General features: G+C 43.7%; 1 protein-coding gene across 2 annotated transcripts in view; it reads left to right on the forward strand.

Annotated features, from left to right (window-relative positions):
* LMO3 (LIM domain only 3) overlaps positions 1-22,762 on the forward strand; it is a 103,182-nt gene that overhangs the window by 69,367 nt on the left and 11,053 nt on the right. For both annotated transcript variants that reach the window (XM_054988983.1, XM_054988982.1), the window contains exon 3: positions 18,203-18,328. In XM_054988983.1, the coding sequence (XP_054844958.1) occupies positions 18,203-18,328 (126 nt within the window). The remainder of the gene's footprint in view (positions 1-18,202; positions 18,329-22,762) is intronic.

Here is a 22,762-nt window from a genome sequence, read left to right on the forward strand (position 1 = left end):
GATCTTTCAAATTACTTATTACCTGATCATTTTAACTGGGGTGCCAGGGATTGAACCTGGAACCTTCTGCCTGCAAAGCAGAAGCTCTACTGCCGAGCCACAACCCTACCTATACTAGAGGTGAAAACCAGTTTGGTGTAGTGGTTAAGAGCGGCAGGACTCTAATCTGGAGAACCAAGTTTGATTCCCCACTCCAGCACTTGAAGCTAGCTGGGTGACCATGGGTCAGTCACAGCTCTCTCAGAGCTCTCTCAGCCCCACCCACCTCATAGGGGAATTGTCATGAGGATAATAATAATAACACGCTTTATAAACTTCTGTGAGTGGGCATTAAGTTGTCCTGAAGAGCAGTATATAAAATGTTGTTATTATTGTTAAATATAAAGCTATAACTTTTGCTGAGTAGAAGGAGACAAGCCATGGTTTCCCTGAGTCCATGACATTTGCTAACTTTAGTGCATCTCTTTGGTGTCTGCACTCCTATGGCAACACTGTAAAAAAATTAACAAAATGTATTATGTAGTATATTTTTTTTACCCCAAGTCAAATTCCAGGGCATCTTGATACAGAAAAATACCATCCCTCAAAAAAGTTTGTTTGTGGCAGCAGGAGTCACGGTGTTCCATACTCCCCGTATACACCCAGAGCCTGAAAACACACTTTCCTGTAAGGCAAAATATTTCTTTTGAGTAGATTTGCTCTTCATTTTTTGCATATTGAAGAACTTACACAGGGTCTGTTTCTTTATAAAGCAGTCATTTTTAATTTTCAAAATGAAATGGCAAAAGCTGTTTTTACTGAATCCAAAAATCCTCATAAATGTTAAAGGGAAAAAAACTAACATTGGTAATCTCTAATATTGTTTGCGTCTGGGGTGTTTTTCTGCCTCAAAAGCTCAACTCACTCTGGTGACTGAAATGTTCTTTAGTGCAAGCCCAAGTGGTGCCAAACAGGACATTTCAGTGTTGCGGTGGGCCTTGTGTTCATTAGGGCTGCCAGCTCCAGGTTGGGGCATTTCTGGAGAATTTGGGGGTGGAACCTGGAGAAGGCAGGGACCTTAGTGGGGTATAATTTTATAGAGCTCACCCTCCAACACAGCCATTTTCTCCAGGGGAACTGATCTCTGTGGCCTTAGGATCAGTTGTAATTCTGGGGACCTCCAGACACCACCTGGAAGTTGGCAGCCATGCCTGGTCCTTCTAGGGTTGCCAGCTCCAGGTTGGGAAATTCCTGGAGATTTAGGAGGTGGAGCTGGGACATGGGGCAGGGTTTGGGGAGGGCCTTCAGTTGGGTATAATTCCATAGAGTCCACCTTCCAAGGCAGCCATTCTCTCCAATGAAACGAATCTCTGCTGCCTAGAGATCAGTTATCATTCCGGGAGATCTCCAGCCACCACCTGGAGGCTGGCAACCCTATGAGCACTGTTTTCAGGTACAGCATCTTCACCGCTTTGGGTGTAACTGTGCTGAAGATGATTTTGAAAGAGTCCTCAAAGTATGTCCCTTTCTTCTGAGCCTGCAAACCGGTAGGCAGATTTGGCTGGCCTTTTCCAGCCTAAATTCAAAGGGACCTTATCTGTGGAATGTTATCAGGTCATCATTCTATGAATAGAAGGAGCTGCTGTATCTCTTGGGGGCCCTTAAAAATGCTTCATTGGATCGTTGTGTTCAGAGGGGGCGAGAAACCATGGGGTGTATTTTTTACCCCAGTACATTAGAGGGGCTGGAGTACACACACACCAATGGCAAAAAAAATAAAGATTTCTTGGATTATTTTATACTCCCGGTGCTTTTTTGCTTTAAAGAAAGAAGATTGATATGCAATAAATCGATACTTTAAGGATATTGTTTACTAATATGCAGGTGACACTGTCCTAGGAGGAAAAAATTCTAGAGCCACTTATTTATACATTTTGCTGGAAAAAGTGCAACTTGGCTCGACATTTATCCAAACAGTTGCTTGTTAATTCCATTTCTCCGTTAAGCTTTCTAGTGCCATGTTTGTGATTGCGCAGGAAGTGTCTTACTTGCCACTTTGCAGTTCCATTATGGCACTTCGCATCTCACAAATGCATCCCACCTAGCAAAACCGAGTCTCGGAAACCCATCAAGAGCTAGATGGTGTTCCCATTCCTCCTAAAGAAGCATTCCTTTACCCGCAATCCCTGAAACAAGCAACTAATCGTTATTTGAATATTCTCATGGCTGGAGATCGTCTTTTAGAGCATGCTCCTCACCTGGATCGTCTTTTAGAGCATGCTCCTCACCTGGAAAGGGCTCGGGTGTCTAAATTCAAAGGAGCAGCACCTGTGCTGGTAATTCTGTAGCTGGCACATATTTTCTTCCCTCTCTTTAAAAGCCCTTTATTAGAGGCGAAGTGCTGAAGGCATTCTTCAATTAGCATGTGCTGTATTGTGGCTGAAACAGCTGTTTACCATTTAATAAAGCACGGCATAATTTATTTCAGCGCCTAGCAGCCGACCCTGCTGTTGTACCAAGGGGAGAGATTCAGCGGCAGCATTGTTTGCAGTTGCAACTGAAGTTCGGCACAGACTCTGCGTAGGGTTTAACCTTCCTCCTCATTTCACTGCATTTGAATCAGCATCCATCCCGTAGCCATTCCAGAGATCCCTCCCCTCTCCTCCAGCTTTCCCTCTGGTTTCTGGGCTGCATGAAAAATTGCCTTCTTCTTCCATTGCTCATTTGGCTAATTGAGTAAGTAATTTATCTTAATTTTATTCCTCCCCACCCCCATTTCCGGCAGTGGGTTTTTAAGCCCTCCATACTCAGCGTGATGAAGAACAAGGTAGTTGTGTAATTTATCACATTTGTGGCCGTCATTTTGTGTAAGGAGCTCAGGCTGGTCTGCCCGAACTGTTCCTATCTTATCCTCACAACAATCTTGTGAGGAGGTTTAAGCTAATACAGGGTGACTGGCTGCAGGACAGCCAGTGAGTTTCATGGCTGAATAGGGATTTGAACTTAGATTTTGCCGCTCCAAATCATTATGCCACACTGGTTAAGCCAGCTTTTTCAGTTGTGGGAAGTCATGTGCTGGATTAGGGGACCAATTTCAGTCTGGCAGCTGGCTGAAAATGCTAAGTGATCCATCTTTCAAGGTTTGGGGGTAGCAGGAGTTCCATGTGTATTTGGTATTCACATCATAGTCAGCCAATGCCTCCTAACCAAAAAATTTCCAGAAGTCTGGTTTCATTTTTTTTTAAATACACCAAATGTCTTCAGCCCCTGAAATTAGTTTGCTGTGCACAGATAGATTGATGTACATGATCTTGTGTAGCTTCTGTGTGTAGAAGAAAGTGCATGAAAATAGACAGAATATTGATATTGACTTTAGCCGTAGAGGTTTTAAAGATATTTTGGTGCATGAGTGGTAGAGCAAAACCAAGCTTCAACATCTAGAAATCATTTGTAACCTGCTTTCCCCCCCACTCTAGGTTTTTGCAGCATTCTATGTACGTAACATTTATGTACCTTTAAAATCTGTGCTGTATTGCACAGGTTAACTTTTTTCCTTTTCTCTAATAACGAACATTGTCACTGAATTCTGTCTGAAAGGGTCTGCTTGGAGTTTTGAGGTAATGAAGAAAGCAAAAAGAATTTGTAAAGCATTTCTCAGGGAGATTCCACCACGTATTTGCAGAAAACACTAAGGATAGCTGTTAAACAAGCTGTATTTGCAAGACTCATATGTTCTTCATCTTTAAGGTGCCATTGGACTTCTCTGCTACAACAGACAAACACCACTATCCTTACCTGCCCTTTGCCAAAATTGTATATCCTGTTTGGTGTCCGTGGTGGGTGACAGAATTCTCCATTTGGGGTAAAGTTGTTGAATTAGAACTAGTTGTCACAGAATTTTATCCGGAGCGAACATTTTCAGACAAATGTGGGCATTCTTGCTTGGATGAAGCCTCAGAAGAGGTCCAAGAAAAGCAGAAATGTTTTCGGAAATGCTAATGTCACTTCCCAGTAATGAGGACGTGCCTCCTTCTTGCACAGGAGCAAAATCAAAATTGTGCTACCATCTTCCCTGCCCCACTCAGCCTGTCCATGCAGGAAAGACAAACTAATTGGTTTAATTTGTTGCGATTTAAATTAGCAGAAGCAAGGAAGAGGCGCAAGCCTGGCCCAGTTGCAGGATTGTTGAGATGTTTGCCCAATAGCTGCAGAGAGATTCCATCTTAGTCCCTCCCAGAGAGAATTCTGCAATGTAGATTTTTTTAAAGCATGCCTGTTCAGAAACTCACCTCTTTGTTCAAGCCTTATTAAACTGTTCTCCACCCTCTCCCCTTTTCCCCCACTCCTATTTCCCTTGTGTATCTAGTTTCTTAGGGCAAGGACTGCGTACCTCTTTTGTTTTGCATAAAGCTCCTTGATCTTACAGTAAAAACGCTCCAAATTTGCTGCTCGAGGCAAAACCAAATGCAGCATACTGCTGGGAGTGGTTCTGTCCAGAGTAGCACCATGGTATCGTGTAGGGTTGCCAACCTCCAAATGGTAGCTGGAGATCTCCTGGAATTACAATTGATCTCCAGGCCACAGAGATCAGTCCCTCTGGCTGCTTTGGAGGGTGGACTGTATGGCATTATACCCTGCTGAGGTCCCTCCCCTCCCCAAACCCCACTCTCCCATGGCTCCGCTAGTGTCAGGTGCTCCAGGGACCTTCTTCCAGTACTCAGCGGTGTTTCCTTTGCTGCACTGTCCATCTACAATGATCCTGGCTAAAATTCAAAAGCCTTGAACAACGATGATGGTTGCAAGGTGCTTGGAGTTGGTGGAAGGTAATAGTGCCACCCTGTGTGGAGTTACTCCTGTCTAAGCCCATTGATTAGGCTTGGAGTAACACTGCACGGTATGTCACTTTACATATTCATTTTACGCACTTCATCCCTCGTGTATTTCCCTGTGGATCACTCTGATGTGATTGGTTGTTTAGACATTTTGTACTCTCCTTTTCCCATGGGCTGTCTTGTTCTGTTCCCTCCTCTTCACCTGTCAATCATGGTGTGCACACACTTCCTCTTTTAGCAGCTGTCTTAACCTTGGTAAGTAAAGAGCATGCAGTTGTTGTTGTGTTTTTTTAAAGTCATGATCGGGTCGTTCCTTTTCATCTTGAGCCAGAGAGACAAACTGATCTCTATGGTTATGTTAGCCAGTTGTTTTAAAAAATTATATGGCAGAGAGCATTTACTCAGACATCCTTATAACATGAAAATGAGCAGATCCAAAGATTAAGAAACACTTTACAGGCTCAGTCTAGTTCATCACAATACATTTTCCAGTACAATCCTAAGCACAAGTTACTCCAGTCTAAGCTCATTGATTTCAATGGGTTTAAAGCGGAGTAACTCTTCTTAGGATTGCACTTTTAGTTGCTGCCTTGGTTTTCACTCTGTTCTGAAGTAGTGTGTGACACACACACACCCTTCCCTCTGTTTAGGTGCTCCTTAACTCAAACTGTTCACCACCAGCAACACGTTTACGGGTGGAGGAAAAAGGATCCAAACACTTTGTAATTAGAATATTGGGTCCCAGCTAAGTGTTAAACCCAAGCCATGCTCCTGCTTATTATGGGCCAAGAATGCATGGTGGCAGCTAACCAGTATTGATGAAAAATATTGAACATACCCTATTGACTGTAGAGCTTAATTTGGAGATGTGTTGCAGGACTGTGAAGTTGCTGTCGGTTGTCACGGTTGCAGGCTGAGATTGGATTGGGACAGTAAGCGATAATGCTTACTTTTCTCTCTTGCATTTTTTATCCTGCCCTTCTCCTGTCCCCATTTTATCTTTACAACAACCCTGTGAGGTAGGTTAGAGTGAGTGTTTGTGACTGGCCCAAGGACAATCCACAAGATTCATGGCTGAGTGGCAATTTGAACAATACTCCCAGATCAGAGTCTGACGCTAAATACCAAATACACCGTCATGCCTCAAATGAAAAGCAAAATGATTTTATTTCTCTTGGATGTCCAAGCATGGTGGTGGTAGAGAGTGCCTTCAAGTCCTAGCTGATTTATGGTGACCCCCTGGTGGGGTTTTCATGGCATGAGACTAACAGAGGGTGGTTTTCCAGTGCCTGCCTCTGTGACCCTGGTCTTTGTTGGAGGTCTCCCATCCAATTACTAACCAAGGCTGACCCTGCTTAGCTTCTAAGATCTGATGAGATCAGGCTCACCTGAACTATCCAGATCAAGAAACACCCAAGCATGCTGTTGTAAAAAAAAGTCTTCTCTTCCACTATCCCAGAACTTATTGTGAAAGTCATTACTTTTCAGTGGAACACAGGATGAAACAAAAGGTACATATGCAGAGTATGCTTCCCTTATCAGTGAGCAGCCACAGCAAATGAATTTATGCGAAGGTACACAGATTATAAGTTCCAAATACTGTTCTGTCCTGGTGACTGGGCTCATGTTCATCCCACTCCATACCACATTGGCAGTGGCTCTCCAAGGCCTGTCAGAGCAAAGTCTTTTCTAACACTACCTGAGACCTTTTGACTTGAGAATGAGATACCAAGGATTGAACCAGCAAGATTCATGTCCAGTAGCATATTAAAGACCATCTAGATTCCCAAGGTATGAGCTTTCAACAGTCTTTGCTCCCTTCATCAGATACAAGGAGTGGATTGGATTCGGTTTCGTTTTCTCAGCCATGCCGGACGCTCCTCTCGGCTGGTCCGGGAGGAAACGACCGGGCACCCTGACCGGGCGGCTGATCCGTAAGGATTAGCCCCCAGGACTCCCAGGGAGGGAGCCAGGGTCCGGGATGCGGCGGGAAGAACTCCCCGAAATCAATGCGGGGGGGAATTGCCCGTTTGTCCCTATGGAGGCCGGCAGATGTGCGCGGTGCCTCGAGTGCCGCCGGGCAACGAGAAACGGCAAGTAAAAGAAACAGGCGGAAGCCTGTAAACAAGCGAATCCCTTCTGTTCTACAAGCGTTTGTGAAGGAGAGGTTGATCTGAAGAAGACTCGCTCTTCCCCTTCGTGGAGTTCCAGAATTTTGTTGGCGCCCCCCCCCCCCCAAAATGGCAGCAAAGAAGCAAAGTCCCGCTCTCGGTAAGTCAATCTCGGCCACCTTGCAGAAAGGGGAGTCGCTCGAAGAGTTGGTGCGCAGGGCGGTGGTGGAAGCCATAAAACCCTTTGTTGACAAGCTGAACGAAACTGATCAAAGGGTGGGCTTAATTGAAAGCGAGGTGAAAACCATTAAGGCAGCAGCGGGGGGGGCAGAAAAGTCTGCTCTGGAAAGTGCGTCACTTGTGAAGGCTACAAAAAAGGAGCTGAAGTTGGTGGAGAACCAACTGATCGGGCTACAGGTGGAACGAACGCAGACAATTTTGCGTCTCCAAAACGTGAAAGAGGAGGAAAATGAGGATCTGTGGGATTTGGTCTCGGAACTACTGGCGACACCCGCGAGGACGACTAAAGAAGAGGTTAAAAGCGCCATTTTGGAGGTCCGTCGGGCTTCTTCAAAATATGCAACAAAGCGACAGTTGCCTCGTGAGATCATTATTGACTTTTCAACTAAAAAGATTCGGGACACCATCCTATATAACTCATACAATGCGGATTTGGACTTTATGGGTTTGAAAGTCAAGATTTTGAAGGACGTTCCATTTCTAGTCCGGAAACGGCGTTTTAAATATAAAAAGTTTGCAGCTCTTCTGAGGGACCATGGAATAAAGTACAAATGGTTATTCCCGGAAGGAATATGGTTCAGATATAAAGATCAGGCCTATAAGATATTATCAGAAGATCAACTAAAGGATTTTGAGAATAAAAACCCAGAACTCTGCTGCACCAAGAACGAAGAAAAGGAGGAGCCGGAGGGGGGGGGGGGAGGAGGAGAGCATCGCAACAGCAGTTGCACAGAGAGAATTGCGTCCGGGACCTAGAAGGGGGAGGAAAGTTTAATCAGAATTTGAAATGTTTATTTTCTGTATGATTAACCACTCCATCATTATTCTATGGAGCTATTTTTGTATTATGACAGTATGAAGGGAAACATTGAAGTGTAGTGTTTAGTGTTTGTAGTTCATTCCCCCCCCTTTTTCTTTTTCCACCCCCCTTTGTCCTTTCCCTTTCCTTGTGATAGTCTGGTGTAGTGTTTTGTAGTTATGAAAAATAAAAAAATTTAAAAAAAAAAAAAGATACAAGGAGTGGAAGAAAGATTGAACCAGGTGCTTTAAGCATGCAAAACGTGCTTTACCACTAAACCACAGCCCCTCCCCAGTATGATAGCCAATTTATGTCTCATTAGAGTTCCATTTGATCTTCTGAAATGTGTGCGGTCTGAAAAGCTTTAAAGAGTGTGTAACTGCATTATAGAATTTTTCACTCAGTGATCAGTGAGCCTCCATGTATTTGTAATAGCTGTTCTGTCTGATAGCTACAACAGGCACAGGTGGAAGATTCCTTCCAGCTTTGTCAGAACTGAATAAGGAAATTCCCATTCCTCTCTGTTACGAGAAAAGACATAAGAGGCGTCCAAAACTAAGTATGCAGTGGCACTGTTGCTAAGAGCTCTGGAAGGCTCCTCTTTATATTTACCTGTAGCAGCTATCAGAACTAATTATGCTTCTAGGCACTTGCAGGCTGATTCACAGCTATTGTCAACCATCCCTGTATTTCAGTTTCATCTCTTCAATCTGCTGAGGACAAGGAAAACACTTTCAGCCAGTCAGTATTTTAGTGGTCTGAAAAGTAAAACTGCTTTCAGGCAATTCAGCACTAGAGTACAGAAAAACCAAATTATTCCCCATGCTGGCTCATTCTGCCCCTGACATTGCAAATTCTGCCACCCTGTATTTATGTTGCTAGTTTCAGCTACGGCTCCATCCATGAGCAACCGGATTGTGAACTCATGGAGGAGTTTGCCAAATTCTGTTCAGGCACCAGCCATGATACTCATCTAAGTTCTACCTTTAGCCACTTAGATTTTACCCTGGGTGCACTCTCTGGCCCCTCCATTTGCAGCATCTAAAACTGACAACTGTGGATGTGATGGAGTTGGAGACAAAGGCAGTCCACCAGAGCTGTAGCAAGGCAGAGTTAGATGCTAAGAACAGAGCTGTAACTTTGCATCAGATGAGTGGTCCAAGTAGGCCTGCTGAGCCCACCCACCCCCCACCTTCCAGGGCAGGGATCCCCTACCATAAGCTCTTGTCTACAGCTACTCCAACCAGCAGTGGGGGTGGGGGTGGGAAATGGCACTGTTGTGAGCTTAACAATATCACTTCCAGGAAAAACTCAACTTCTGGGTTGCTCTAGAAATGTCTGAAAACACTTTCTGGTGGCTCCTATAGCTACCTGCCGTCACTGTCAGCTTTTCCCCAGAACTGATGGTGTCACTGTTGCAAAGCCCCCCACCCCTAACATGTCCCTGCCCTCAACTCTCCCGCTGGCTACCAGGCTCAGCTAACAACTCTAGTTCCAAGTGTAACACTGTCAAGAAAACTATTTCTTCCTGCTTTTTTTTTTTTTTTTGGAGAATTGTTCTTTCTATACAACAAAACAAAAACTCGGTTTCAGTTTCCATTATCTTGAACCTCCAAGCGAACATAACAGATGCCATTCCTTGAGCTCACTTACTCTCCGGCAAAGGAGTAGGGCAGCGGTGGCTACTGACTGATCTCTTGATCCTTGGGACGAAACTGAGAGAGAAAGTCTAACAAGTGCATCGTTTTGCAGTAAATTAGATCAGATTTCCGCATCTCCGCACTCGGTCTGTGAGCTTGACAGTTCAGTAAAATGTTCCCTTGTAAGGTTCACCCTCTTAGGAAAAGGGGCAATAATTCATCATTAGGATTTCAGAGTCCAGGTGCAGATGAAAACTGATGGAGCCTCCAGCGAGGCAGGGAAAGTGTGCGGAAGAAGAAAATTTTATCTGAAGCCTAATTCCCTGGTTACAGCAGAGAATAATTAAGATAATATTGCTCCAAGAGTTCTTTAATGATTAAAAATCACATATGCAGAATCCATAAATTGGAGAGCAACAAATTGGGAAAGGTATAGTATCGGGAGATGCGTTTCTTGGTATCTTTTTTTCTTATTTTTTTTTAAAGGTGTACATTATACTGAAAGGCGCACTGATGGCGGAGTGCAACCGGCCCAGGAAAGCCACGGGAGACCAGGCCCCTTCCAAGGACTTTGTTTAGATGCAACAAATCATTTGTCTGTTATTAACCCAGAGCTTGTAATTATGCAGATTGCCATAGATTTTCCTGGGCCTGGAAGTGAGATTGAGGGTTGTTCACACTATACCAGGCAGCTCGGGGCTGGCCATGCATTACTGAACTTGCCACATTTATCATGTTGACTGATGGCAGGAGAAGCAGGTCTCGGGTCCCAGTGGTTAATGTAGTGGGTAATTAACTGTCATTTGCCTAGTAATAGGCTGATGATCAATGGTTTGTGTGGAAACAAATTCTAATCAGGTAGCTGATAAATGCTTAGGGAAAGAAAGCAATTGAAATTGAGGAAGGTAGGGAAAGAGGAGGACAGGATCTGGAATTTCAACACAGCGTTGTGTTGGAGGGGGGCTTATTAATAGTAATAACATCAATAGAGGGGGAAACAGTGTTCATAGAAACATATAGCCATTTTCACAATTAACAGAAGGAGCTAACATTAAGCTGAAGGGTGGGGCAGGTGCAAAAATGCATACCTGTGGCAAAGAGCACAACAGTCCAGCAGGCTTTGCATAAGTTTTTAAATAGGATGCTTCAGTGGCACAGTGAAGGTAATCTTATACTCTGGACTTCATTGTCTTAGGGGCCACCCCAGCTTATTAACATCCAGTGCTCCAAGAAACTGCAGCTCCCAGAATGCACTGGAGAGAAAGATGTGGCAGAATAAAAATGGGTGACATTCTCCTATCTCTAGCTACAGCCTGCATGGGGTGGAGCCTTGCTGAACCAGAGCATCTGGGGCCCTGCAGTTTCACCCCCAAATCTGTCCCTGATGCAGATGTGAGGCAAGATTTGTGGGCATCCTGCAGAGAGGGACTGTGGCTCAGTGGCAAAGAATCTGCTTGGCATGCCAAAGATCCCATTTTCAATCCACAGCATGTCCACCTAAAAGGATCAGGTGATATGAAAGACCTCTACTTGAGACCTGAGGAGAGCTGTGCCTGTCTGAATAGACAATCCTGACTGATGGACTAATGGTCTGATTCAGTATAAGGCAGCTTCATAGGTTCAGTAGTGGCCCAAATTTTGGCTTGTTGCATTTTTTATCCTGCCTTTCTTCTGTTGTGGAACTTACCTTGTAATTCCTCAGAGTCATCCATCCCCAATTTGCACTAGCCAGACCTAGGGTTGCCAGGTCCTGCGACTCCCCCCCCTCCAGTGGGAGGTTGGAGGCCTGGCACCTACCTTATTGCTTTCCCTATCGCACGTATGCTCCTGGCCTGTGCAATAACATCACTTCTGGGAAGTGATGTCATCACACGGATCACGTGCCGCCCTGGGAGTGGCCATGCTCTGCAGCAGCCCAATTCAGCCCAAATCTGGCCGCTGCAGAGCAGCCTGATTTGGAATTAATTGGGCTGCTGCAGCGCACAGGAGTGCAACACACCGCCTGGGAGTGCACCCCCCCCACCAGCCAGGTAAGTGGGGGCAGGGTCTCCCCTGCACCCGGCAGGGGACTGATCCCTAGCCAGACCCTTCTCCATTTTAGACAGCAGTGTCCACAACATGTACCCTTCTACTATACCATGGGCCTGTCTGTTCATTCGAGTGTATATCCTACCCTTTCCCAGTGAATAAGAGCAGGTTGTTGCATTAAATCTGATTTAGATAGGTTTAAAGAGAGCATTGCACAAATTCTCGGAGTCTAGGTCTATTGACACCTATTAGTCTGATTGCTAAATGAATCCTCCAAATTCAGAGTTGCGGTCCCTCTGAGCAGAAGGAGCTGGGTATGAACCACAGAGCATGGCTCCAAAGAGAGGAAGGTGGCATGCGCAGAGCCCTCTCGCCCCTCTGTTATTCTCACCACTCTCTGAGGTCTGTTAAGCTGAGAGAGTGGAATTTTTGCCCAAAGTGGATTTCTTGGGGAAGGGGCTGGGGTTCAACTCTGCTCTCTCTAATCCTCTGCCTACTATACCACACTGAAAAACAGAATCCTGTCCAGATCTTTGCAAAAATTCTCCAGAAATTGGGGTTCAGGTCCAATGTCAGCACATGGCAAGGTGGGGCAGGTGCCAGGACGCATGGCTTCAGGGGGCGCCCCTTGCTGCTCACTTACTCCTCACACATCTCCTCTGGTGCCTGCACTCACACTGTCCACTGCCTGTTTGTGAGTGCTTTGTCGCCTCTGCTCCCAGCTGCATATGCTGCCTAGCACTGCCAGAGAAGGGCATGTGGGTGGTGCACAAAGCATCAGCATTTCTGGTGGCCATGACAGTGGCAGTCTCGGCGCTGCTTAGAAACAACAGTTTTCTGAAAGTCTGTGCTGGTTTTCAGCTGTGCTATTACTGGTTACACTAGTTTTGAGGTTGCTCTTTAGCATATGTTCAAGTCAGCTTGAATTGGGGTTTGCACTGCCATTGTTCAGCATAGATGATTTGAGCATTTGGAGTCATACGTTAGAAATCGATGATCTAGGCTGACTTTATTGCAAGCCGTGAGCATGCATGTGGCCATTTGAGCCATGGCGTAATTCCCATTTGGGGGGATCCAGCACAGGCTTACTGAAAACTGCTGTCTTTCTGTGCTTAGAGAAGGCTTCTGCGTATGGACTGTCAAGATAGGTCCAAGCTGACCCATACAAAGGAGCAGAGATCCATTTGTGTTTTCTTGCACATTGCTTAATAAAGGCTTCTTGTGCATTTCAAGGCTGCTCAATGTGTAATACAAGCAAGATACACATGGCTTATCTGGCAATGGCCGTGGACCCTCAGGCTCAATGGCAGAAATAGAGTTTCAAGACACCATTTTCAGGTGCAAAAGGCCCTCATGGTGGGGGAAAGCCCAAGGGAGAGGGAAGTTTGAAAGAGGAAAAAAAAATACCTTTGGTTGTCCTGTTGCTTACCTTCTCTCACACAAGCTTATTAAGCAAAAGGGCAGAGACCCTTCTGTGATCATGAGAAATTTCATCACCATGAATTAGAAGCATTACATCTTTCATTGTAGTAGCCTTCCTTATTAAATTCCCTGTGTGTCCACATTTGCAAGCATATGTGCATGTGCATGCACATGGTACACCTGAAGGTGTGTACCATGTGGGTGGCATTTGATCTGTTTCCAGATATAAGTTGAGTACTAGGACTTTTTTTACACAACGGACTGACACATTTGTATTGAACAACATAGCTTGGATTCTACCACCTCATAAAATTTCCTCTTTAGCTACTGTTTTGTTAAGTTTGAAATCCATTACACGAACCTTTGATGAGTAATAGAAGTTGGCTTTAACTAAAATATTATAAACTAGTGATGGATGAATGCCTCTCTCTGTGTCAGTTCCCTCTAAGCCTCAAAGTTTACCATTCTGAAGGATGAAAGTAACCTGCAGGGGAGTAAATTTTATTTATTTACTTCATTTTTACTCCACCTTTTTCTCAGATGGGGACCCAAAGCAGCTTACATAATTCTTCTATCTTCCATTTTATTGTCACAGCAACCCAGTGAGGTACGCTACGCTCACACTGTGAGCACCATGTCAAAACAAGCTCTTCTATTACCTGGGAGCATTTATCTGAGGTAAATGTTGCCATGTTGAACTTTACTCAGTTAGCAAACTTGTTTGTGGTTCAAGCAGGCTAAGTGGTATGCTTGTTTGACCACATAATTACATCAGAATAAATACAGTCAATAATGTACTTATCAAGTGGTTACTTACTACAGTGCATAGAGCCATCTGATAACCAACGGTTTACAACATCTTTCTCTTCTCCATTATTCTCACAACAACCCTGTGAGGTAGGTTAGGCTGAATGTGTGTGACTAGTCCCGGGTCACACAGCAAGTTTCCATGGCCAAATGGGGATTCGAACCTGGGCCTTCCAAATCATAATCTGGCAGTAATCCCTACACACAGTGCCTCGGGTAGGGTCCTAATTTTCCTGTACAATTCTCTTCCCCGGTATGACTTTGTGCCAGGATTAATAGAATTGTAGTTGTTGCAGTATCCCAAATTAAATCAGAAGACAGAGAAAACTACAATTCCCATCAATCTCAGAAACCTAGTAAGGCCTGAGTATGCACCAGTACTGATGCCAGCCAGCTACTCCTGTGTTGATGAATGCCACCAACTGTGTAGATAAAAATAACTCAGAATAGAGATTTTTTTTCTTTGTGTGTATGGCTGAGCAGACCATTTTTATTTCATCTGTTTTAACAGCCACAATTCCGTCAAATGATGTTAATTTAGTCAGGAATAAATGACCACCATTTTGTCCCAATGGTGGAGAAAACCATGAAAGAAAATTGGACTTTTGACTCAAACAAGAGATGTCAAATACTTTGGTAGCATCCCCAGTTGCAAACAAGCTAACTTTAAATCTTCACTTTATTTCTATGTGATGTTGCTGCCTGTGTGCCTCTTCCTTGTTGTGTGGTGCTTTGGTTCTATGTCTTTCTGTCTAATGTTCCCCTTCCTTGAATATCTGCCTCTCTTAAAAACAAGCTGTGTTCCACCTCTCTTTTCTCTCTTGGTCTCACTCACCTCGTTGCCTGAGAGTTCCCTTTCATTTGAATGTTGAGTGCCCATTCACATAGATCAGCACTGTTGGCAGTAATGCCACAGTCATAGCAACTTCTCCAGTCACTGAGGAGCAGGCCTCTTCCTGGCAAATGATCGTTGTTATCATCTCTGACTGGAATTGGATTAGCACATATATGCACCCGCCGCCATAGGCTTAATGGCTCTAGTTAATAACCTTTTTCCCAGGCATAGTTATTTCTGGGATAGTCAGCAACAATCGCTGTGCCAAAATTTCAACTCATGCACCACACATCCCTTTTGCCTGTAGACTAGGGCTGTAGTGTTGGTTCGTTTAATCAGTATGATTCATTTAAAGGCCTTCCAAATGGTGGTAAAAAAACTCTCCCAATTACTTAAGAACGATTTTAGGAGAGACATTATCCTACTATCTTTCTTAGGGTTGCCAGGTCCAGGTTGGGAAATTCCTGGAGATTTGGGGGGTGGGGCCTGGAAAGGGTGGGGTTTGGGGAAGGGGGAGGGGGAGGGGCTTCAGTGGGGTGTAATGCCATAGAGTTCACCCTTCAAAGCAGACATTTTCTCTAGGGCAACTGATTTCTGTTGCCTGGAGACGTTGTAATTCCAGGAGATCTCCAGCTACCACCTGGAGGCTGGCAACCTCAGTGTTTCTCTCCCACTTTCTAAACTGGAGTCGACCAACAAAGTAAAATTTCCAGAAATTTTGAAGACACATTTTTTAAAAATGGCTTAGTTGGTACAGCTGGCATCTGTGTTTCCTCCCCATCTGCACTCCCTGCACTCAACATTCTTATGCCAGTGTTGGGTTGGGACAGCAGTAGTGAGCGCAAGTCGTACCTTCTCTTCTGCCACGAAGGTTTTTATGACACCCAAGGGGGGACACCCAAGGAAGCAGTGTTTTGAGAACCCCTGAAACGGAATATGTAGCAAAAGAAAAGCTGCTAGAGAGACAACCCTTTGTGTGTGCGCACACGCATGTGTGTCTGTGTACATATAATTTTAATCAGTCTTCACAATTAGCAAAACAAAGTTGACATGAGCTTGAATAATAAATCTAACAGGAGTTGATGCACACAAGAATGCTGATGATTAGGCCTTGTTTTTGGCTGTTTTTATCTTAGAACTTTTCCCCCCCAAAATCAGGATAAACCAGCATATCAGACAACTGGCGGAAAATGATTCAGAACTTGGAAAAATAAACATGTGGCATGTATTATGCAAAATGTGCCTATTGAGTGGAGGGGAACAAGAGGTGGAAAAAGGTATCTGGCTTCGGTAGGCATAGATATTGCCATTCTCCAAAATGGAAAAAGAGCGCATTCTTTTTTTTGTTTTGTGTATATTGCCAAACTGAATTTTCTACAGTAGCACCTTTGAATTCATTAGCTTAGAACTGCTTTTAATTTGGTGTTTCCCTTGAGAGCCATTATATTTTTCTGCTGTCAGCCTGATGTTGAAGAGCAAAAAGGAAAGCGGCAGATGAGGCATTTTCATCTATTTTGTATCATACTTAAAAATGGCATTAACTGCTTATACACAGAGAAGAGCGATGCTTTTTTAAACAGCCCCTCTTATTTGCATATATTAAGTAGCTTTACATTAAAGCTGGCTTCAAAGATGGGTGGTGAGTGCAACAACAAAAAAATCCCCCAAAGTTATAATCCTCCCATGTTTAAAATGAAAATCCCATCTAGATCTATGCGGAGCTGTTATTATGCATTTGCTCTTTGCAACATACCATTTGCAAAATAACCAAAATCTTGAACGAAAGCGCATGGTGTGTTGTGTGTATATTTTAAGAAAAACTTTGAAGTTAAAAAGTTAAAACATTTTAGAAGAGATTTAAAATTGTTCCTGCAGTATAATATACCTGCACTCCTAATGTGGCTATATATAGTTGACTGCCTCATTTACTTTAATGGGCTACTTGAATAACATAATCATAGCTATAACCATGGCGTAGGGTTGTAAGGTGCATGAACCACTAATGCTTTCTGACGCTTTAAATGACTTCTTCATAAAATGTTCTTTAATAATGGTAAAGCTTTTAGCACTAGGTGTCAAAAATGACTAGAATTGTAGCTTCTCCCCCCACCCACCCCCAGCAGTATCATTTTCTCTTGTGCTAAAGCATGTGTGTTATAAATAAATAGCATTAAGGCCAAGGTTTTATGGCTCTTGTATTTGCTGTGAGATCTAAGAAGCTATTTTCCCACTGCACTTTCAAAGAGACTAGCCCTCAGATCCATGATGTTACATAATATTTTGCTCCTGTATTTGCTATTATGTATCTTTGTAGAGTTGCAAGATTGCAAATGTTGCTTTATACCCCAAGCCTCATCAAGGCTAAAGACTTTTATGCACAGCATATGAGCTGCATAGGATAAGGGCCAACAGTATATTATTTTTCAGGGTAGAGCAGAATTCTGCTACTTATAGACACCTTTCTGACCATACAACGCTTGTCCAGAAAAGAAGGTACAATTCAAATAGGGCTCACTCTTGCCTAGGGTTACCAGCCCTGCACATCCCAGGCACATTATGAGGGGGGTTCTAGGGAGGGGGGAATATCATGGATGCTGTGATGTCACTTCTGGGTGAGCACCCAGAAATGAGGTCTCAGCGTGTGTCAGTGTATTATTGTTGGACTATGATCTAGAGAGCTTGGCATCAAATTCCTCCAAGAACCTTGGCATTCAGACCCTCCAGGAACCCCTTTAGGAAGCTTGGCATCCAATCACTGGTTCATACAAATAACACATCTGCATAAGAATGTAAGGAGAGCCCTGCTGGATCGGACCAGTAATCCATCTAGTCCAACAACCTGTTTCTCAGTGGCCAACCGATTGCCCTAGAAGGGAATAAGTTTTGGGAAGCCTCAACTCAAATGCCATTTTACTGGTACCCATCAGTCATTCCTAGAGGTTCCCCTCCACATGACACTCTAGGAATTCCTAGAGCATTGTAGATACTTTGACATCACTTACGGTTGATCACCTGGAAATGACATCACGGCATCTGCACCATCATGCTTCATGCCCACACGCACAATTTTTTCTGCAGAGGAGTTAGCCGTGTTAGTCTGTAGTAGCAAAATCAAAAAGAGTCCAGTAGCACCTTTAAGACTAACCAACTTTATTGTAGCATAAGCTTTCGAGAATCACAGTTCTCTTCATCAGATGCAATTTTTTCTCACGCTGCTCTATTGCTCGAGCACAGGTGGTGAAGTGCAGGTCAGGACCATGCCTGCCATGCACGGGCAAATAGTAAGCCTGCTTTTTCTGCTGGTACTTAAGTGATTTTGTAAAAGCGTGTTTCATGACAAGGTTGGAAAACAGGTAAACTCAAACGTATAGGTAGTATGATTGTTAAGTTATATGTGGGTAAACTCAAACGTAGGTAGTAGGATTGTTAAGTTATATATTTATATATATATATAGTCAACCTTACCTGCTCCTGGACCTCTCCCCCTCCCCCTGTTTATATTTCTTCAGGTTATTTGGCGTTACGGGAAACTGCGCTGCCTGCAGCAAACTTATACCTGCTTTTGAGATGGTGATGAGAGCCAAGGAAAATGTTTACCACCTGGACTGCTTTGCATGTCAACTTTGTAATCAGAGGTAAGAGGGATTCTTGGTCTCCTTCCATGTACCGAAGCCAAGTATGCAGCGGAACAGGAAGGCTGCAGGCACAGTGCCTTCCTCTTGTCCTCTGGGCAGATTTCACGGTGGTGGTTTTTGTCAATAGTAGCCTTAAATGGCTTGTGCATGATAAATAATCACTGTTGCTTTTTCTATATCCTGGCACAATTCCTCATCTCTGAGTGACGACACTGGCCGATCTCATTTAAAACCTGGGCATGTTGGGTAGAAGTCAGTGGGCTTAGACTGGAATAACTCTGAGTTTTAGTGTAAAATTCAGTCTCTCACTCCTAGTTAAACTAGTAGTAGCTCAATTCATATGGAAGCTTCTCCTTTTTTCCTGCTGTGTTCTTAGGCCTTGTGTTGAAGAACAGCTTGAAAAATATTCAGAAGGAGTTTGTGCATTGTTGGACATGAGTTTTTAACTCTCCAGATATCATTTGGGCAACCATGTGCCTGAGAGAATGGGTGATTCCGCACAAATGGTTTTCCCTGCTTCAGCTTCTAAATGACCTCGATTTTTTCTTGCGTTTCCACACGTGGGAAGGCAATCCTAGCAGCAGATTCGAAGTCACTGCACGTTTTGCCCATTTTTTTCCCATCCTGCTTTCCCCCGACTTATTTGTCCATGCGCAGCAGGTTAGGGATTTTAATCATGCGGAATTCTTTATCCGATGTTCTCCCCACCCTTGCCCTTTTCTCTCGCCCTTCAAATCAACTTAATTTGATTGGCCAATCATGTTTTCTAAGCTACACCCACTACCCTTTCCCTTCCCCTCTTTTTTTTTAAAAAAAAAAATGTAAAAAAACATTGCAACGTTTCTACAAATCTATGCAGAAACATATCCTGTGTCACATGACAACAGCTGACCAATAACAGGTCAATTTTACAACACGCCAAATTTGTTACTTGTTGCTCGCTGACAGCTGACAGCTTCTGAGGCAGAGTGACAGTGTGATGGAGGGACTTCAGTGTTCAACTAGTGGTCTAGGCATTTCATGGAGGGAGAAAGAGACCGTCCTCAACACAACACCTATCACTAAACCACTCCGCTCACGAAGAAAGCAGGAAAGATAGACGCGGGGTCATTGGTAACAATTTTCCCTCCAAATGTCAATAGCCAATACTCTTCCACAATATCGGTGGGAAGTGCTCTGGCCTATCCAATATGTTTATTTGATGCAACGTTTATGTGTAGCAACGTTTTTTTGTGAGAAATTTTTTTCTAATGTGTCGGTTTGATGCAACGTTTATGTGTAGCAACGTTTTTTTGGGGGGGGGGATGAAGATGTGCATCATTCGACACTTCCCCCGGAAAAAGCGATGAGGAATCAATTTTTATCCTGTCAAAAATTCCGCATGATGGACTTTGAGCCGATGAAATGTGTGAAACAAAAGCCTAATGTGGAATGGGGGAGAAGTGGTTTCGTAGGACTCCACTGCGGCATGACTGCTCAGAAAGTCCGATCAAAATTGATCATGCGGAATCCCCCAATAAATATCTGTTAAAATTCCTGAACTGCTTCTTGTCGCTTCAGCCTGCTTTCCCACGTGGGCCTGAGGGCTGTATCATATCAGTACCTCTGTTCAGGGCAACCGTGGGAAAAGTCCAGTCCATGTCAATGTCCTGCTACCAAGATGGTGGTGTAGGGGGTATCATTTGGCATGCCTCCACTAATATTTAGGGGGATCTTCAAAGCAAATGAAGAATGGATTTAGCCAGATTGGCAACAGATACACACTCTGCAGTCACATGTGCTGATATTTTTTCCCCCCAAGAGCCTCATACGCAGGTCAGAATTGCACATTAACACACATCACATAGATGCCACCAAATAAGGTGTCTCCCTTCCTCCGTAATGTGTATGAACACTCACTTTATAATGCAACACCATCGTGCTGTGCTTTCCCCTACTAGCCAGTAACGCATGGCAGGAAAACTCACAATGGGATAGGACATCTCAAGGAATGGGATGAATGTTCCTAGATGTTCAGGGGCAGCAGGGGTGAACTCCACAGAGGGGTGGCATGCAAGTCAATTATCTGAACATTGACAACTGATCACCGTTTATTTGACCTGGGAAACAAAGAAGGGGGGGGCGATGTAGGTAGAAGCTTTTCTTATTTCACAGTGGTGTCGTTTGTTAGCAAAGTCAAAGAGGGGGAGGGCTACTTGCCTCTTAGCTCTGCAGCAGTCAGAGGCAAACATACATGAGGCTGCCTTATGCGGAGTCAAACCTTTACCAAGATCCGTATTGTCGCCTCTGACTGGCACCGGCTCTCCAGGATCCTGGATTTTACATCACCTTCCACCTGATCCTTTTAGTAAGAAATGAGATTGAACTTGGGACTTTCTGCATTCAGAGCAGATGCTCTACTAGGAAGCCGCGGCACCCTCTCCCTGTGAGCACAACGAAGCACTCATCAGCCCCAGTGATTTTGAAATCTCTGAACAGCAGTCAGGGCTGAGGGCTGCCTCTGTAAATGTCCTTAAATTGTGGATCTGATGCAGTTTTGCCTCGAGTTGATTTTGTTGTTTCAAACTGACATATTTAACGGGTTTGTGTTTCTAAGCGGCCGAAGCATCAAGCCTGTTCATTGTTAATTTTTCTGTTCAAATAATGCTATTCTTTTTTCTGTTCAAATAAAACTATTCTTTTTAAAAAGTAATAGTATTTGACCAGGTAATCGATCATTGAACCCTCAGCACCTTTAAAGGGTCTTGTGAATAGGTCCTGCGATTGGGAGAGGCAGCCTTTGCCATTCTGCTTTGTTTGGTAGCATCGTAGCAACTTTTTTTTTTTTTTTTACAGTTGAGTATCCCTCATGCCATGTGATTTGTGCAGCTGCCATAATTATAGCTTTCTACAATTACATTCTAAAACAAAGCCAAATTGACCTTTTTCATCACGTTGAACAGAAAATTAAAATATCAGACAAGTAATAACCACTGTTTAAGCTATGTAATAATGCAAAGCAATTAGAAGTTACAGGGCCATTTACAGATCCTATACATCAGCCTTGTTTTGGTGCAGAACTAAAGAGTCTGCATTGAAAATAAGGTCAGTCTTATTTCCTACCAGTGGAATCCATTCAAGTAAGAAATAATTACAGGCTCCCGAATTGAAACTCGAAAGCCTTTCCCATCCCTTTTGCTCCAAACCGCTGTTCTGGTGTCATTATTAAAAGTGCCTAATACGTTCTTGTTGTTCGCTTCATTTATTGCATGCCGTAATGGGGCTGCATATCTTTAGCGCCGGTTATGCACAATTAGCACTTAGTTATTGTCTTGTCACCTCATCCCGTACAAGACAAACTTCTTTAATGCAAGAAGTCAGCTAATCTTTATCAGTCAAGCAAGGCTACATGATTTTGTTTAGTTTTGTTACCCAAAGAACAGTAGATGGTGGCAAAACTCAGTTTGATGGGCGAACGCAACAAATGAACCAATCCCCAAAATACAAATGAAAGCATGGTTCAGTATAAAATTATGGATAATAGCCACATAACTAGCAGGAATATTTTGGATTTTGTACTGTGTTCTTGAGGCAAAACTGGATGTTACCCTCAGAGCATATCCCAAAGTGGCCAACACTCCCCCCCTCATTCTAGCATAGCTTGGCTCACATTGTGAGGTCACAATGTGCTGTATCCTCATCAATGCTAGCAGTGGTATGGAGCAAATCATGACACTGGGCAAATGGTAGTAAACATGGAAAGGAAGGAGACATACAAATGTGGGCGCCATCTTTGGTGGCGAGTGTTCAATTTAATGCTTTGGTCTGGAGAAGGAGGTTTAGCTCAGGATTTTCAGTGACTTGGGGTGTTTCAGTCCTAAATCCTCCTGAGATGTGAAAGTATTCTGATCGTGTGTTTGTAATGCTTCATCAAGTCATAGCTGACTTATGGTGAACCCATTGGATTTTCAGTGTGAGAACTTCAGAGGTGGCTTGCCATTGCCTGCCTCTGCATAGCAACCCCTAGACTTTCTTGGAGGTCTCCCATCCAAGTACTAACCAGGTCAACCCTGCTTAGTTTCTGAGAACTAACGAGATCAGGCTAGCCTGGGCCATCCAAGTCAGGGTACTTTAATTAGCAGCGTGCAATTAGAACTATACTTTCTACCCTCTATACTGTTCCAGAAGTTGATTTGACAAATTATTTTACTGTTTAAATATTTCTAGACTGTCCCTTGACTGAAATTCTAGAGGCAGCTCACACCAAAACAAAGAGTAATGGCAGATATGCCTTGGATTGTCCATGGTTTTGGAAAGTATTGGGTGCAAGCAGACTTCTCAGGAGTAAACCCACCAATTTAATAGGTTAGATGAATCAGTATTTTTGAAGACCCCCTATTTAACATCATTTCTGGTTATCTAGAACATTGAAGAAGTCATTCAAATATTTTGATC

Source organism: Eublepharis macularius, chromosome 9, assembly GCF_028583425.1.
Source record: "Eublepharis macularius isolate TG4126 chromosome 9, MPM_Emac_v1.0, whole genome shotgun sequence".
Classification (NCBI taxonomy): domain Eukaryota; kingdom Metazoa; phylum Chordata; class Lepidosauria; order Squamata; family Eublepharidae; genus Eublepharis; species Eublepharis macularius.